Source organism: Ambystoma mexicanum, chromosome 11 (assembly GCF_040938575.1).
Source record: "Ambystoma mexicanum isolate Mex_15411 chromosome 11, UKY_AmexF1_1, whole genome shotgun sequence".
NCBI classification, from domain to species: domain Eukaryota; kingdom Metazoa; phylum Chordata; class Amphibia; order Caudata; family Ambystomatidae; genus Ambystoma; species Ambystoma mexicanum.
Window position 1 is genome coordinate 1,029,250,776 of NC_090934.1, and position 18,958 is coordinate 1,029,269,733.

Consider the following 18,958-nt stretch of genomic DNA (forward strand, 5'->3'; position numbering starts at 1 on the left):
AGCTAAAGTAATTGTAAAAGAGATGAGAAAAAAGTTGAAAATAAATATAAATAAATAAAATACAGACTGGGACTGGGCTTGGGATTATCTTTCTCAATAGAAACACTTTTTAGAACAGCTATATCTAGAAATGGAAGCCCAACCCTATTAAACTGGAACACAGACATAAAGGCTCGATACTGCTACCCGGGCAATTTATGAGTTTGCCATGCCTAAAATATTACAGTTTCTAACTGCCTAATCTTTTTCAAATGGGCAACTCTGCAAACTTCAGTTATGATATGGTGACAAATACAGTTTTGGGAATCAAAGCCAGATCTGCGGTAGTGTGTGTTTTTCAACTGGAGCCTTAATATTTCTTAGATCCATGTTTCTCCAAGATGTCAGTGACATGGCGCCATTTTCATTTAGCAACCCAAATTCAGCATTTCTAAGTTGTTTGACTTTGTGCAATATTGCCCCATCAGGCCCTACAGCGAACTTCATCCTTCAAACTCCCATCCCAGCCACTCCCTCCAACAAGCCCCTCACCACCGCCCAATCACCTGTGCTCCTTTTCTATCCTTGAATAAAAATAAAGGGGTGGCACCACTGTGCGGTGGCATTTGCACCTCTCGTTTGAGAGTTGCTTCTTAAGTAAAAATGAAATCTAAATCTAGCTAACACTATTATAATACTTGCCCAGGATGGATTTCCCTTTTATTTCAGATCCACACATTCTATTTAATGTTCATGATGGAAAACCCATATGAATGGGTTAATGATATTTTTGTGCAGTACATTTTGTACACTCGCTCTGTAAATACGCACATAATGTACAAAACCTTTTAAAAAAGATCATTTCTCTTTCTGAACAAACTCCTCCTACTCAAATTACTCCTACCAGGGCATCTGCCTTCATGCCAAAGACCGAGCTTTAACTGAATAAACCATTTGTCTAAAAGGGAAGCCATGACCCCTATATTATTCGGAGTGCATATAGCGTATGAGTCGTGGGTGTCTTTTAATCTGAAAGTGCAAACCGGTGACATTTTTGTCTTCCCATTGCTTATTCAGCCCTTACCTGCATTGTTAGCAGTTCAAATATGCAGTGAACTCTGAGCTGTTCCACATTATTCACGTGTTCTAATCTTTAGCCCCAGGAAATAAAATATTGCAAGCCCTTTGGGTGAACAGCAAAACATTTGGCTGGTTCCAAATTCAACGTAGTGTTTGTAATATGACCAATTGGGAGTTTAATGTGTTCCTTCTGGCAAAGGAATGAAGGACAGATGCACTGTAAATTAATAATCAAAACAAGCATGTCTAACTAATCACTTATTTTGTTATTTGTTCTTCTTGCGCTACAGGTCATGACTGTTGTGAAACCGTGAAAGTGTCCCTTTGTGCTTCAAAGAAGGGTTCCAATTTGGTGGTTGCCGAAGAAACATTCCAGTTTGTTCAGGATGAAGCATATGATGCAGCCCAGTTTCTAGCAGCCAGTGCAGGAAACCAGCAGGCCCTAATATTCACAAGATTCCTAGAGAGGTCGAGACCACCTTCTGGTGATGCCAGCGTTCTTGATGAGAAGATTACATTGGCATTTCGCCATCTCACTTTACCTGAAGAATGGAATGTCCTAGGAACAGGGAAAAATATAAATGGTAAATCCAGACAAAAACCAAAATGCTGCTACATAATTTGATATCTGTTGTCTTATTTCTCAAAGTTTTTCTACTATGTTCTATCATGAAATGAAGAACTTGTTTCATGTGGGTTTTAACATTTAATGATTTATTGTTTTTGTTTTGCTGTGTGAAAGGTATGAATGCATGTATAGCACACAATAAATAAAAAAAAAAGAAATAGGCTAGAGCAGATTATCAAGGTCTAGTCAGTATACATTTGCGTTGTTAAGTGAGAAAACAAATGTCTGGTACTGTGAGACACCTAAGGGTGTTCTCACTCCTATTCCCCATGGATCCTCTGCACTGGTGGCCAGGGAAAAGCTATTGTTCTTCGATCCCGACCCTGGGGTGGACAAGCAAGCGGGTCTTTGGGGACTGGGATTTGAATGCCCTTGGAAGACATGCATTTTTCTTAGGTTAAGTGTGTAAACTAGGGCATTTGTCCTGCAGATCTAGTTGGAGTTTAAGAATGTTCGAGGTCTGTTTAGTGCAATAAGTTGTGGGTTCCATTTATGTAGACATGGCCATAGAATTGCTGGTGGCTGTCTTGGAAATAGTGCGTAAATGAAGGTTAAGAGTTGAGCATAGACCCATTGAAGCTGAGATAAGCTTACTTTTATAATGGCTACTGACAAGGAGACAGTTCCAGAATGGTGGGGGCTTTGTACTATGGATTTAGGAGGCCAGGGAATAGGAGAGAGTTGTGATAATGGTCTTTTTGCTGTGAACATATACAACTAAAAGAGCTGATGGCTGTAATGTGAAGGTAAACAAGGGGGAAAATTTGATCTAAACAAAAATCAGCTGTAATGGGGAAAACGATTAGAGCGAGGGGGTAGGGTGGATGGTAACTTCTGATTAATGTGAGGAGTCAGGAATGAAAGTCCGACACAAGTTTGCCATGTTTTCTGGTTAAAGACTTTAATGAAAATAAAAGGGGTTGGGAAAAGGCCTCTCTGACACTGCTCCAAGAGGGATTTCCCTACCTAAAGCAAAACTAAGGAACTGTCCTTGTCAAAAACAAAACTGTCCTGTGTCCAAAGATCTATTCTGACTCTCACACTATAAAATAAACTCTAAGGTGCAAAATGGAAATGTCTTTTAACCTTGGAAGGTTTAGGAAAGTGTTCATAAAGGAAGAATAAATGGTTCAAACCAAGTTCATCAAGGAAGAAAGTATTGACTCCAGAGGGTAGTTCCCTTCCTCTGGATTCTTCTGGACTCATTGAGATTTTTATATGAAACAGTTCTTTGGGCCTCTCTTGCTAACTACTACACTTGCACACAAAAACTCTCTGGCTGTACAATTTTGGTTTCCTTCAGGATACCTGGTATTTCTCTCTCACTTGGTGTGTATTTCTCTTTCCCGGGTGGTGTGGTTTCTTCTTTCTTGTTTAACACAATCCTCTTCAATTGCCTGATGTAGTCCCCTGCCAAAGCTTCTGTTTCACACACCTGAAATTACTTGATATACTCTCCTGCCAGGACTTCTTTTCATTGAGGGCTTTTACCCACTCTAAAAACTGCTAATATATAATGTCACATAATGTATCCCTCTGATAGATTATCCTCTCCCTGCTTCTCAATTATTTGCACTGTGTACATTCACACATTAGAATAGGGGGTGGTTTGTGATTTAAGTTACCCCTTTTCAATATTTTCATTGTTTAGCTCTTTCTCAATTAAGTGGATCCCAAATGTTGTCCGCAAGTGGGGGGCTCGCTGATACGCCCGGTGTGCTTGTTGATTCTGGGTGGACTCACCAGTGTTCTTTGGCGTTGGTTAGTTCCCTCACTGTCTGCAGATGAAGGATTCCCATCTGCATCCTTCTCGCTGCCGCCTTTGCTTCGCGCCGGCCCTCTGCCCCCTCCACTGGACACTCCTGTTTTCCTATTGGCTTTGGTAAGTGGCTTCTCTCACCAACTCCTGGCATCCCCTCAGCTTATTTCTTCCCTGTCGGTGAGCTGCCTGGCTCCACCACGGCAGTCCCCGCTCTTCGGTTCTACACTCCTCATAGAGAGGTGCAGCGCTCTCTCTCCCCAGTCGCCACAGCATCTGTCCTTGATTCTCGGTTTGGACTGCTTACATTTCCTGTGTGCCCAAAAACACTAGAGCGCTCGCTGAGCTTTGCTCCACATTGCTCAATCTCTCTTCTTTGTCCCAGTATTTTGGGGATTCTGGGAATCGAAATCCATTGTTGACAAATGACTTGCGGAATTGAAATGAGCATTTTTAAAAGGTTTTGATGGCAAGTCAGTTCTGATTGATTTGCTAGTAGAATTGAAAAAGATGATTCCATCAGATTGGCAAGTTCGACCAAAGTTAGAAGGTTGGTTCATTGATTCAGTGAAAGGGGTTTCCCTGTTCATCATAGGAAAAGGAGTAGATGCGTGACAATAGGCCATTAGGGCAAAATGGTGGATACCATGTTTCACCTGATGGAACCTTGACATCCTCCCAGGGGGCTGTCTCCTCCTGTGTGATCCTCGCTCATATAGCCGCCCCCAGGGTCAGGATCAGGTAGCGGCTGCCGTCCCCTGGCCACATGGGAGGAGATTACCACAGGGAGATCAGTGATGACTCCACTGGATTCATCACATTAAGAAGAGGTTGATACCAAGAGAGGGGAGGGTAGGGGGAGAGGCAAATAGGCATTTAGACATACTGGCACAGGACCGGTCTTCCTCGAATATCAAAGCACAAAAGCAAGTGGAATGAGGCAACATTTTAATTTAATGTACCTAATAAATAGAACTCAAAGCAGAAATATTATGGTTCAAATGGGTGCATTTTTTTTTTTTTTTTTTTTTACTTGTTATAATTTACAAAAAATGTTTACAAGAAAAGAAAAAGAGAGTATGGTACAGTTCTCTACTCCAGTTGTCTCATCACTTCGTCTGTCTGGTAACATCAGTGGTTTCAGGTAGCACGTTGCCGGGTCTTTTCCTTTTTCAGGTCACCTACCCCAAATGAATCCACCTTGTATTCAAAGTTTCAAATTCATAAAAAAGTGGGAGACCGCTATTACGTAGCTGATGTTATCTCCCTCTATTAAGCGATTCCACCAGTCCTCCTCGTTGCACGTCCTTGACTCCTTGAGTAAGTGACCCAAGTGTGCCATTCTCAGCCTTATTAAAGCGCTACACACTAAAAGTAGGTGGCGCAGCGTCTCTGGTTGCGTCTTGGTTTTGCAGAATCTGCAACTGTTGTCGGATGTTAATTTTCTGATCGCTTTGATCTCATTTGTAGGCAGGAGATTCATTCGCACTCTTAGGAAGGTTTCACGTACCGTTTTACTTGGAAATTTTTTAAGTAGTTCGGTAGGTCGTTTAAGCCTCTCGTTGTTGGTGGCAAGTGGCTTATCAGTTTGCTTCTTAGGTCCAAGGATGTTGTCTGCATCCAGTCGTGTTCCTGTAGTTTTCGTTTTACTTTATTCGGGTTTAGAATGAGTTCTTCCTCAGAGCTGTTTATTTCCACCAGTTTTTTTTTATGTTCTGTCTTCCAGCACATCAGAATTTTACTTTTCTGTGCTTCTATTTCCGTGTGGATAAAAGACATTACATTCGGGCGGGTGCTAGTCAGGGATTTCCTGTATAGCATTAGTGAGTTTCTCGCAACCGTCGATTCCAGTGATTGCAGACACAGTTCCTGGCGTATGGTCTTGGCCGGTGTGGATTGCGGTAGGTTCAGCGTATGTTTCCAGAACACGCCTTCCAAGCGTTTCCAGAAATCTGAAGGTATCATCAGTAGTGCGTCTGCACCGTAGGTCAAGGACGGGACCACCTTCCCTTTGTAGAATTGGATCAGTGGGATTGCTGTAAATCGGCCAAATCTTCTGTCGATTATTTTTGCTTGACGTGCCAATTTTTTTGCCTTCTCTAGGAGGTGCAATTGCATAGGGTGTCTTGTTTGCTGTTGCTAAGGATTACCCCCAGGTATTTGAATTGTACCACTTGTTCTATTTTCTCCCCTTCCAGGGACCAGCTAAAATTCTCTATGCGGGTGGTTTGCTTCTCCATGATCATCACTTTGGTTTTGGCCCTATTGATCTCCAAGTTGTTCTTCTCTATATATAGTGCCAAAGCGTTTAGTTGACGCTGTAGACCAATCGGTGTGTAGTCCATTAAAATAAGGTCGTCCGCATAGAGTAATCTTGGGATCTTTACCTTTCCTACTGTAGGTGGGAAAGACCGTATCTCCTGTCCGCTTTCTTCGATATCCCAGAGATAGGAATTGAACAGTGTTGGTGCAAGAGGGCATCCTTGCTTTACACCTCTCGCCGTAGGGATTGACTCAGTTAACATCCCTTCTTGATTTAAACGCACTCTTATAGAGGTGTTCTGGTGCAATGCTTTAATGGGCCCCAAGATGTTTTCTGGGCAGTTTCTCGCTGTTAGTTTTCCCCAAAGTGTTTCGCGGTTTACCTGATCGAAAGCCTGGACCAGGTCAATAAAAGCAAGGTAGATCTTTTGGCCTCTTTCTTGTGTCTTGCTTTTTAAGGTGGTTAGTAGGAGAATGTTTGGTGCCGTTCCCCCATCTTTCACAAACCCTGATTGTAGGGGGTCCTCAAGCCCTGATTCTCTGGACCATTTTTGGAAGTTTTCTAACACCAGTGAGCCAAACACCTTCCCAACAACGTCTAGCAGTGCAATTGGTCGGTAGTTCTTGGGTTGGTCTCTTGGCCCCGACTTGTAAATTGGGACAATTGTTGCTGTGGTCCATGATGCAGGGATCGATCTTGTTTCGTTGCATTTTTTAAGTACCTCGTGTATAAAGCTTGACCATTCTGCAGCATGGTCCTTCAAGTCTGCGTTAGTGATACCGTCGGGCCCCGGGGCTCTTGAGTTGTTCAGTCTGACAAGTTTTCTTCTTATGTCCTCCTGATCCCATACATTTTCCCAGTTTGAGTTTGGCAATTCTTGGTTGTCACGCAAAGAACCATGTACATTGTTGGAAAGGTCGACGTAGCTCTTTTTCCGGAATACATTCGTAAAGTGGGTTGACCATGCTTCTTCTCCCACATAATTATTTATCAGATCTTTTTGCATATCTGACGTGTTCCTGATTAGGTTCCAGAAATCTCTGGTTCTCCTACTACATATTATCTTCAGCATGCCTGCTGCGTCGGCTTGGTTCATGGTTTCTCTGTGTTGTCTCAGCCAATTTTTGTAGGCCCTTGTTGCTGTTTTCATTTCCTTGACTAGTTCAGCAGTAGGTGATTTCTTGACTTGTTGCTTTAGTTTCCTCATTTTTTTCCTTTCTTCCACAATTCCTTTATTAAATTCGTGTCGGTGGATTTTTGATTTATCATTTTGCCGAAACTTTCTTTTGACTTCATATATTTTTAGCAAAGGTCGATAGTCAATATTGTTATTCGTGGTTGCTTGGTTGTTTACTTTACTGGTGTTTTTGTATGAGTCTGTTAGTTCCACAACTGATTTAGCCGACAGTCTTAGTTTTGTACCACTGCTGTCAGCCTCGATTTTTGCTTCCATGATTGGTTTTGTTTTTTTTGTACATGCCCATTTTATCTTTAATAGGTTGTGATCACTATTGGTCGTTCTCACGACCTCGTACTCTGTTATAGTTTTAAGTAGCTCATCCGAAACGAAGATATGATCTAGGTTTGCTGCAGAGTTATCTCTCTCCCATGTCGGTATTCTCGTGTTATCTGTGTGTACTGATGTTTGTACACTCTGCAGACCCCAGGCAGTCATTGCCTTAATCCAAAGATGCCCACGTACCATATTCAATGGCATCTTCTTACAGGTCCCGTATTTCGAGTTGGGCTTTGGGCAGATCGCGTTGAGGTCTCCGCATAGGATGACAAATTTCGGTGTCCATTCCAGGTGTATTCTTTCTAGGATGTTATCCGCCATTTCCAAGTAGTCCTCGTTTTTAATCACTGCAGGATTCCAGTATGTGTTCAACACAAATATAACTTCGTCCTTTTCAGTGTGTTTACTGTTTACTGACGGCTGGTTCGACCAGTTCAGTACAGATCCCTGGAAATGGCTGTTTGAGATAACCGATTCGACGTGGTGAAATCCCGATCCAGATCTAATGGCGGTCAATAGGCCCGAGGAAGGGCGCCCTTTGTTTGAACAATCCGCGGGGGCTAGGTATGTTTCGTATCCCTCCAAAAATGGCTTCTTAGTTAGCCACGTTTCCTGCAGACAGATGATGTCAAACTCTCCCAAGTTGACGTCACTCTCTGCCAGGAGGTGGCTGAATCCCCGAGTGTTCCAACTTGCCATGACGATGTTATCCTCTTCCAGAGGCCTCACGATGACAGTCCCAGGTCCAGCCTTGGTATCCTTCCGTGCCTTGCATGGCTAGCTTCTTTTTCCTGGTGCTTTCGCAGTGGCTGTCTTAAGGTTCCGATCTTGTCCACTTCCAGGGTTGATACTTGCTGCTGGTTCGTCGTTGGCTGTTTCGCTAACTTCTTGAGCAAATGTAATTTTTATCCTCCGTAGGGGACCTTTTGGATATCTGTCGTTGTTCACAGCATCGTGATCAGTACTTGCGTCTACATTCGTGCTGTTTGATTTTACTCTTTGATCGTATCTGTCCTGGGTGTATGTCTGCTTCTCTCTCTTTGTTCCTTCCTTACTCTGTGTCCGCTCTTTGGTTGACCCGAAAGTAGTCTCATCCCGATTGTTAAGTGGATCTTTTTGGCTTAATCTCAGGTTTGTATTTTGTGACTGTTGTAGTTTCGCGCCAGTTGTTCGGCAGTCCCATAAGTCGTAACCCAGCATTTGAAAGCTCTCTTGTTCTGAGGACAGCATTTGTCTAATTACCGGTGAGGGAATGTGTAAGTAAACACGGTCTTTTTTGCCCGTGGTACTGAACTCCACGATCTTGATGTCTTCAGTGTTGATCTGCCTTAGTTTTGGAATGCAGTTAAGTAGGGCCATGATGTTTTTCCGATTCAAGATCAGGTTGTCTCTGTTCTCTCCTACCCGTTCCAGTTTGAAAGTTCTTTCGCTGCCAAGCTTTTTACTGTACGGGGTGTGGGTATCTCGTTCTCTGGCTTGAACTTGATTTCTGTCCCTCTTTGTGTTACGCTCCTCAATTTGGTCCACTATGAATCTCCTCTTTTCCTCCTTGTTGCTTTGGGTTCCTGGTCGCAACTTCTCCTCAGTATTACGTTTGATATCTCCTTTGGTATAAGGGGCTGCAAGTTTCAGGGTGGTTGATGTTGCAGCTATCCTGATGTTCCTTTTGAGGTCATTCTCTGAGTTCCCCAGTTCCAGAGGATATTGATTTGAAAGTTTTCTGCCGTGTGCCTTAGCTACTTTTTCCCGTCTTTCTGCCAGAGTAAGGAAAGGGCTCAGGTTTTGGGCATCTTCGTTTGCTTTGATTCTGCAGTCCTTTCTCAGGACGTTCGTTTCTTGTCTCTCTAGTAGAGGTTCTGGTTCCGAGTTTACAACCGAGTATACCGACAGGTCTAATAAATCGATACTTTCTACAGACTCATCTGTGATCTGATAGTTCTTTGTTGGGCTGTCGGTCGAGCACGTTTCTTCTGTATTTGGTGGTTCCGTGACCTGGAAAACCACCACTCTGTTTTTTTGCTCTTTATTTTCCATAACTTTTGTTTTCTGAATATCTCTTTGGTTCTTTTCTGATGCTACCTTGAAGGGTTGGAGGTCTTCAGTTGTTACATTTTCCACTCGCTTGTTCGGCAGACTTTTTCCCTTTGAGAAAAGCGGGTATAGTTTCGTGGTCTTCCCTCGATTATCGAGTTCTTTTTGATCCCTGAGTCCGGGATTATTTAGTCTGTGGGGTTTGCTTTGTGGCTCTGTTTCCGGTCTCTCCTCAATCTCCTCTATTATGAGTGAATCGACTTCTGCAAACGTAGTTACACAACCATTTGGTTGATGCTTTTTGGATAAAAGCGGGGCAGCGTGCCTCTGTTCTTTAGGTGCTTTTACAGGCTGCAATATTTCCAGGGTTTTCTTGACTTCCTCTAAGGGTTTTGGTTTTGCTACTTTGTTCTGTTGTTCCTTCGGTAACTGCCCATCATCTGTCATGATTATAACTGAGGCTGCATTTGTAGGTGTCTTTGTTTGTCCAGCCAGCGTGTTTTGCCCTAGTATCGTCTCGTTCTCCACTATCAAGGCCGGATTATCCGTGTTTCTTGTGGCATCACTTTGTGATTTATTAACTGACGTGGTTCTCCCATTTCTCGTTTCTAATGCTGTAATGTATCCTTCGATAAATGTCATTTTTGTGTAAAGCATTGCTACAAGAGTTGTCTGATCCTTTAATGCCTCATGAATGGATTCATACAGTTTGCAGTATGGTGTCAAGGCGATAGTTATTGCCGACATTACTGTCAGAATGTCAACTTGTTTTGTGGACGCTTCTTTCTCGTTGTTCGAGTCCAGGGTTGAAGATCTCCTCTCCCTCGATGGAGTTTCTGGTTGGGTAATATACACGGTATTCGACCCCTGTTCTGTGTTTTTTTTGTGTTTCTCAGCGTCATTGATCACGTTCCATGGAACTCCCGATGGTTGCTTCCTTTGATCCACGCCAGTCCTTGGGGTTTCCTTCAAGCTGGGCCTCGAATTTATTTCTCTTAATGGGAGGTCTTTGTCAAATGTCGTTGTGTGGAGAGCTTCTTGTCTAGGAGTTGATTCAAGGCTCTTGCCTATATTTGCCATAATGTTTTCTCTTTGGGTCAGAAAACTTCCGTTTGTCGTGTGGTTTTTGTTTGACCCCGGACCATCTGTCCGGTGCCTCGTCAGGTCTTCGTCTGGTTCATTAATTGTGACCCATTTAGATTTTTGGTTCCCTTCCAGTTGTAGTTCGGGGTCTTTGAAATATCTAATTCCTGTTTTTAAGAATGGACTGGAAGGGTATGTTTTTGTACCTGGCCGTACACACTCCCCCCTTAGTGGGGATTCGTTTATAGACATACTATTCCCAGCCAGTAAGTCCGCATCAGACATTTCATCCAGCATCGTTAGGTCTTTCAGCGTCGTTAGGTCTTTCCTTAACGTGTTTTGGGAGAGTCTTGTCGCTAGGTTTAAAGCTGTAGTCTTTGCTCTCCCTCTCGGGATGGTTTTGCGAGTTGCTCTCCTGTTGCTTAACTTTGAGGATTCAAAGAAGGACGTTATGTACGTCACTTTAGCTGTTCTTCTTGTACTGCCTTTTCTTGCAGAGTTTTCCTTAAAGTGTTTTCCTTTAGGGTTTGGTGTCGTTGGTTTATCCTCTAGTAGTGGGGAGTTTTTGCTTTGTTCTGTTTGTTCAAGTTCGTCTCCATTACGGTCTCCCAAACCATCTTCTTTGTCTGTGCTTGTATCCTTTCCATCAATAAGCTTTAGTGCATGCACGGCCCCTGGCGCCGTTTGGTTTTCTGTTCCAAGTTCTTCCCTTGGACTTATTAGGTCTGGTCCTGGCGTTTGATGATGGATCTGAATAGTAGTGTTTGACACGTTGTTTGGGTTCACTATTGCTGTGTCAACACCTGCTATTCTCTTAGGAGTTGCCGCGCCCAGGGTCTGCACCGCCCCCTCCGCGGGCCGGCCCGGCAAGAGCGACTCCTGGGCCACGCCCCCCCCCCCGACTCCCGGCGACGACGGGCCCTGGATCTCTGCTCCCCCCGCCTCGCCAAGTGGCTCCGCCGCTCCCACTGTTTGGACTGGGCTCCTCTCTCCCTCCGAGCCCCCTCCCGACGATGTCCGCTGCTCCCGCGCCGGCTCCAGGAAAAGGGGTGGAGACGGTTGTTCGTCTACGCCGGGGAGCACCGAATGACTTCCTCCCGCCCCGGCTGGGAGGTTGTCGATCTCCCCCGCTCCCGCACCCCCGGCCCCTTCTTCAGACTCACCACCAAGTGTGGGAGACTCCACGGTTCGGCGGGAGGATTGAATAGGTATTTGTGAGTGTTTTGAGGTAATGTTTATGTTTTTGCCGCCCATGAGGAAAGGGGAGGGGGCAGGAGAGGAGGAAAGAACGTGCTCCTGAGCGTATTCCACGTTCTCCTTTTCTTCCTCATTTGCTGTTATGAAATTTTGAAATGTTTTAGTTGTTTCAAATGTTTCTACAAGTGGTGGAGGGGCGTGAGAGGTTATGTTGTGAAACGGTGATTTAGGAAAAGGAAAGATGGTCTGTTGCATACCTGGCTCCACCTGTATGTTTGTAGATGGGTCTGACGGCGAGACTAGTCGTCGTTGGCGCAGTCTGAGTAACTGCTTCAGCGGGCTTCTCTTGTCCAAACCGGAGTCCTCACGACCAGGTCGTTTGCTCCGCGTACTTCGTCCAGTATCCTCCATTTGGGTACAGGCAACCGGGCAGGCCCCCCCGTGCAGCCCCGGACTGCACCAGACTGCTTCCACCTCAGCTTCCAACTCCGCGACCGCTCCGCGGTGTTTGGTGGTTTTTCAAGGGTGAACTCCTCCTTCGATAGCAATGGACAACAGACTGCTTAGCACAGGGGGGACTGCACCAGACTGCTTCCACCTCAGCTTCCAACTCCGCGACCGCTCCGCGGTGTTTGGTGGTTTTTCAAGGGTGAACTCCTCCTTCGATAGCAATGGACAACAGACTGCTTAGCACAGGGGGGACTGCACCAGACTGCTTCCACCTCAGCTTCCAACTCCGCGACCGCTCCGCGGTGTTTGGTGGTTTTTCAAGGGTGAACTCCTCCTTCGATAGCAATGGACAACAGACTGCTTAGCACAGGGGGGACTGCACCAGACTGCATTATTTCTTCACCAAGTAAAGTGTAAATATCAGCCATATTGATATTGAAAATGAGTTGCAGTGAATCTTCCCCAATGTTGCTGCATGCAAGAAAAGGGATGGGCTCCATGCACTCACCAAGGTTTCTGGTTGCAAACATCTACAAAGTTGACTACCATCTGTGTATTTGCTCGGCAAGCACCACCTTTTGCACATGTGTAAATTTCCCCCATTATATCGATTAGTGTTAAATTTAGAGGTCATTCCTGCTCTACATCATCATCCATTTACATTTATTTCATACTACTTTTCAGAGAGCTGCGGAAGGGCAAGGATAGGGAGACATAAATATGTTGATAGAGTAAGTCTTGCCAGTCATGGTATAAGTCAGTGAAGCCATGGGGTAGTATTGCTGGTGTGATTTTTGTACTGCAGCTGTGATTTTTAACACTAGCAATAACTATTAAGGGCACACTATCCCCTCGTGATACTTTTAGGATTGTGCTATTTCTGCATATGTTACTTTTGGTTTTGCAGGTTGCAGCATTGCTGCGAGGCTTAAAGTTTAAATATTCTAACCTGTCAAACAATGTGGCACAACTGGTGGAGGGCCTGCTTTCAACTTTGCATAGCGATGTGTTAGTGATTGGAATTAAATGTAACACTGATTATCTGCTGGCTTCCTTCTTAGACCCACCCATTGACCTTCACAACCAGACTGTCTTTAGGCAATGATAAATGGATGAGCAGGCCAGGGATATCTGCTTGCACCTTTCCATCAATTTTCCTCCTGCACAGTGTGGTGCACAAACTACTTCAAGAGAAGGAAAACATGGATTCTTGCAGCACCCATATTGCCATGTGTGTGGTACCAACACTTACTACAAATGGCGCTAGAGCCACCAGTCTAACTATACAGCACGTACATTTTGCTTACACCGCACAATCTCCAGATCACTCATCCAAGACTAAAAGCATAGATCGCAGCAGCTTTGCTACTGAAGTAACACAATTTGGCCACTTGAACCTTCCACCACATTGTATGAAAATACTTTGTCAGGAAACAAAACCCATTGTTAGTGTGTTACTTTAACAAATGATAATGGTTTGCCATGTGGTGCCAGTACAAACCGATCAATCTATTCACTGTTGTTCAGCAGAGATTGTCACCTATTTGTTGTGCTTACTTGATGCTGGGCTAGAGTTTAATTTCCTCAAAGTACTGTCTTGCAGCACTTGCTGCATACACCACGTTCCAATGCAAGGTACGTTTTCACTGTTTAAAGCTTTCATGGAAGTGGTTAAATGCATTTCTGGAGCTTGTGAATTTGCTTGGACTCACATGCTATGCCTAGTCTGCCATCTGTGGTTGGCTCAGATTGTTCCATCGTTTTCAAATTCGAAAAACTGTGTCGACAGACAGGGGTGTTCCTGCAACACTATTCCTAGCCTACATGTACAGGGACCCACAATCCTTCCCACGTCGACATCCTCGGATTGTTTTTTTTCTGCCATCTGTTGGCAGCAACTTTGAGCCGAAGATATGTTTTTGATGCCATTTTAGATGCAAGTTTGGAAGATTTGAGATTGAACGAGAGCAGCGGCTACAGCGTCAAGGTGTACACTAGTGAGAATGTGGGGAGACTTTATACCAATGGCACATATTATAGACATTACCCATTAAAGAATGCAGATCACTGTCGTATGCCGTGTTAAGACCTGCATTCCCTTATCGAGAACATACCATTTCATTTTTGCCCACGTTGCATTTCTAAATTCCCCTGCCGGAATACACACAAGGTTTGTAATAATTGCTTACCCTGGGACCATGCCCAGGACCGCTGCTGTGTGTGCCAGAATTTAAGTCAACCTGGGTTCTGCATACCTACAGATAGCATGGATCAGCAAGCTTTACAAGGAGGTAGTGGGTTTGAGGAGGCGTGGGGGGTGGATCGAGAATGTGCAAGGGAGAAAAATGAGACAATGGGTAAATAGAAAAGTAGTGATAAAACAACAAAATGGCTAACAATAGTTTTTAGACTACATTTGGAAGCTGTTTCCATTTATGTGAAAATCAATATAGAATATTTTACGTTTACATGAAACCATAGAATCTCCTCAGAATTTGAACATCACTAACTTACACCTATAGCCATTAGAGTAGCTGTGCTGAAAATGTGAGTGGGGGACGTGACATCTGAAGGAAAGGAGCCCAGTGGAGGAATGGAGTGTGGCTGTAAGGGATAGCCCTTAACCACTAGACCGCAAGAGTGCTTGTTGACGCTGTTATGACTTTCATAAGACTGGCGTAAAGACACTCCAGTCTTATGAAAGTTATAACAATGCAGTTCCTTTAGAGTTAAATTCTGAAGACACAGCAGACATGCCCTGTTTAGCCGAATGTAGGTAGAAATTCAGCTAAACACAACAAATAAGTCCTGTATAGCTGAATTTATACTTGGATTCAGCTAAACAGGACATGTTTGCAGATAGTAGGTGGAAGGTATATTCAGCTGCTTAGTCTCTGCATGTAACTCAAATCGCAGGTTACAAGCATAGGTTATGTACGAAAAGCAATTTAAAATGCACTTTCTAACAAAATGAACCCAAAAGTGGAATAAAAGCTGGTGCATACTTATTTTGTCCAGTGCGGATAATGAGGAACCCTGACTATCTGGGGGGAAAAACACTGTCTCTGGAGAACAGTAAAGCGCAACAAAACATGAATTTGCTATGCCTTAAACTCCTACTTACAAAGAAGAAACCAGGTAGAAGAGCCAGACAGTGTGTAGCCAGTTAATACTTTAATCATTACCTGAACAGGATTCATTTTCATCAGCATAACATTGCTTAATGTTGTGATTCCAAGTGAGATGCTGTGCTGACGTCTTATCAGAAGTAGTGCCTGATATGCTCCCTCCAGCCCAGCACTTGGCAGAGAACTGCACCCCCACCCCTCCCACCTCCACAGAGGAGATGGCCAGTTGAAAATGTCATGACAGACAGTTACACAGTTAGAGATGACTAAACTGACTGCATCAAAACACCAGTCTAGTCGCATAATAACACGCATCATGCTTGCTTTATCATAGATGCCACAGTAGGAATGGCTAGAGACTGCTGCATCAAAATGCCAATCTAGCCATCTAATAACAATTATAATGCTTGCTTTATCATAGATGCCCATAAAAAGTCATGCCTGCAGCCTCTTGGATACACACACAACCACTATTCATAGTCATTCACATCCTATTATGATCTTCTGACATTTTCACACACACACAACATAACATTCACACACTGCGTTCTCCACGCACTGGCTGCGCACCCAAAATCAAAACAATTCAATCTCATTAATTCACACTTGCATAACTCACGTATGTGTTGTACACTTACACCCATACACAACATTCAACTGCACTGTGCACACACACATATTACAAATACACACACAGATTTTCACAAATTGAAATTAAAAAAACGTGCCTGTTTTTCCAGTGCCTGCGCCTTGATGCTCCATCGTTCTTGGCCTTGTTTCCCCAGTTTAGCCACACACACACAATGCGACAGAAACAAGGAAGCTCTACAGGAGAGCTCCCTGGTTCCTGTCGCACATGAGCGGCTGCATAACCGGAGAGTGACATGCTCCGCGAACGCTTGGCAGTCGCCAGTTAGCTGCATCGGGGCCCAGGCCAGCAACATGGCGTCTGACTTTAGTCAGGCCAGCCATGTTGATACGTGAGACCTGAACATGCCTGCGCAGCACTGCGGGCTGGGACTGGGAGACAGGGCACTGGTCCGGGCGGCGGGTGGGGGGGACCCGTCCCTGCCTCATATGAGTGATAAATTGGTGTGCCACCAAAGTTGGGAGTAGGCAAACACTCTTGTCCCCCCAGAAATGCCAGTAACTACAACTCAGCCCTTTGCCTACACACTCCTACGCTAAAAGCACGAGCCCTCCCCCTTCTGGACACACAGCCCTGGATGCCTCCTACATTTCACACCTAGAAAGCTTACAAGCTAGCAGATATCAGGGTACTTCCCATCTGCAACCTCAACACAAAGCATAGCAATGTTGCGTTCCTTGTCCTTTCAACTAACCATATGCACCCACTCTTTTTCAGTTCTGCCAAAGCTCATTGAGACCATGCAAGTAACAGCAGTATGTGTGGTACAAATCCTGGTGGTCGGTCAAAAGGCCGAAAAATATAAATCTCGAATAACAAAAATCTCGAAAAAAAAGGCCGAAAAAAAAAATATCGAATTATTTTTTTTTTTATATATGTATTTTTTGGGTCAGGTAAGTAAAAAAAAAAGGGTTAACATAAAAAAATAGAAAAAAGGGGGTTTGGGGGAGAAACCCCCCATTTCGAAAAAAAAGTCAAAAAAAATTCAATATTTTTTTTTTCGTTTTTTTTTCGAGATTTTTTTTTTCGAGATTTATAAGTTCGGTATTATGACTATAAACCACAAATCCTAATCACATAACCAAGAACAACAGCATATTACAAATGTTGACGAAGTTGATGAGTACCGGCCAAAACATTGCAACTATACGGTTGGACATTCTAATTATAAACAACTTAATAGTCATCACCAAGAGTAGAATAGACTCGGGTGGTGATCCTCAACGACTCCTCGCCTCCCCCTGTAACCCAAACTGGAATAAACTAGCTGGCATTTCTTCTGGGGTTCTAGATTTGGCTTGTTTATATCGATGAAGTGAGCATAGCTGTTGAACGAGTGGTGTTCATAAATGCCTTCTTTATTATTTTAAAACTATGCAAGTAGCTTGCTGTACCTTTCTTAGCATGTTACCTTTGCTATTTCTTCCAGAGGATGTCCCTCAGGAGACCTTGATGCATTTTGCTGTAAGGCTTGGCCTTGTCCGACTGGCGTGGTTTCTGTTGCAGCAGCCAGGTGGAAGAGACTCTTTGAGTGTACAGAACAACGAGGGAACTACCCCTATAAGCCTGGCCCAGGAGAGGGGATTTCAGAGGCTACATCAGCTTTTGACAGAGTAAGAACATAATTTGATCCTCTTTTTGTGGTGTGCCAATGAATCAATCATTAAACTGTGTAGGGTTATTTTTACGACTTTGCTATCTCGGTAAATTCACTGTTAGTTGGTGGAGGGGGCAAACCTGTAGAATGCATGAATCCTGTTTCTTCCAGAGATGGAGTGCTGGTAATAAGTCTTCTCTGGCATTAGAAAATGCGAATCTATAATGGCATTCTATGAGAACTTCCTCTGAGATCCTTGCATTCTCTTTTGTGAAAGCACTATTTTTAAAAATTGAAATAGCAGTATTTGTACCATATTTGAGAATGTTTCTTAAAAAAGGAGCGCATTATGCTGAGGTTTGTCAAATAATAAGAATAATATCACATATTTATATAGCACTTGATGCCAGGTTCTACCTTCTTTTAAGGTAGATATTGCCTAATTTTAATAGTACTTCTTTTTTCAATCTCATTATGGTGAAGTTGGAGTCGTGATGTGTTTAACACCTGCAAAGCCTTCATGGTGCCTGGTTTGAATGGTTTCTTTATCATCCTCATTTATAACTGTTTAGTGAACTAAGTTATATGTGCTAACCGACGACGGAATACATTTTTTGTTGCCCTGTGGTAAAAAGTTTGAGTATCTTGCAATGGTGAGCCTCTGGGTGAAATATTTATTCGTTTTTGCAAGACACAACAACAATGTAATTTTGCGTTCAGTCGTGTGATGTTCTATTTCATGTGGCGGGGTATTGCTCGCGTAGCAAACTGTTCGCCGTAAAAATAACACATACCCATCTTTTTAACGTATGAGGTCTCTAGTTTTGTCACCAATCGAGAGACGCAAAAACCACTTGGGCATGAGAAAAAGTGCTGCTCAATGTCCACATGTTTGCAACTTGGTCTGTAGTAGTTGGTTTTTGTGGTTGGCGAATGCTGGAGAGGAGAGAGCGAGTGAAGAAGAAAAGAGCATTTCTTCTCTTTTAAATGACACTACCAGTTTGGTGTGGCGGTTTCCTGGAGTCAAAACAGAGTGCACCCCGGTGCAGGCTCGGATTGTTGGAAGTCTTGTGCACAGGGGTGTTGCTAGGTCTGGAAAAGACCCGGGCTACGCTGATGTCATAACTGTCGGGACTGGGGGCTAGCTAGCCTTTTGGTTGTAGCTCCAGAGATTCTATCCAGGGCTACAACCAAAAGATCAGGGGCTATAGCCCCCTTACTCTCCCCCCCCCCCCCAGCAACGCCTCTGCTTGTGCAGAGGCATTACAGGAGCAATTTAGGAAATCACGGAGGTAGTTCTTCTTTAAAGGTTAAAAGAAACGTATGGTGCCTGAAAAGAAGCAGTAACAATAGAAAACGGGACAAGAGAATAGAGGAAGCAGTGTGTTCACCAGTGTTGAGTGCACACGGAGAACGAGCAAAAATGGTGATGCAGAGTGAAGGAACTCAATAGTCATATCAACACTAAAAAGTAATAGCCATGCCCTTTCTAAGACCCTGGTTGTGCAGCAGTTTCTCAGGCTGCTCATTTCACTGGCATCCTTTCCTGCAGAGGCGATCAATGTCCCGTGATGAAACTCCTTTAGATCAGTGGTGGT

At 43.9% G+C, this 18,958-nt stretch overlaps 1 protein-coding gene across 10 annotated transcripts in view; it reads left to right on the plus strand.

Moving 5' to 3' along the window:
* AKAP13 (A-kinase anchoring protein 13) overlaps positions 1-18,958 on the plus strand; it is a 1,883,770-nt gene that overhangs the window by 582,987 nt on the left and 1,281,825 nt on the right. For all 10 annotated transcript variants that reach the window (XM_069624282.1, XM_069624281.1, XM_069624277.1 and 7 more), the window contains 2 exons: positions 1,350-1,643; positions 17,193-17,376. In XM_069624282.1, coding sequence (XP_069480383.1) covers positions 1,350-1,643; positions 17,193-17,376 — 478 coding nt within the window. The remainder of the gene's footprint in view (positions 1-1,349; positions 1,644-17,192; positions 17,377-18,958) is intronic.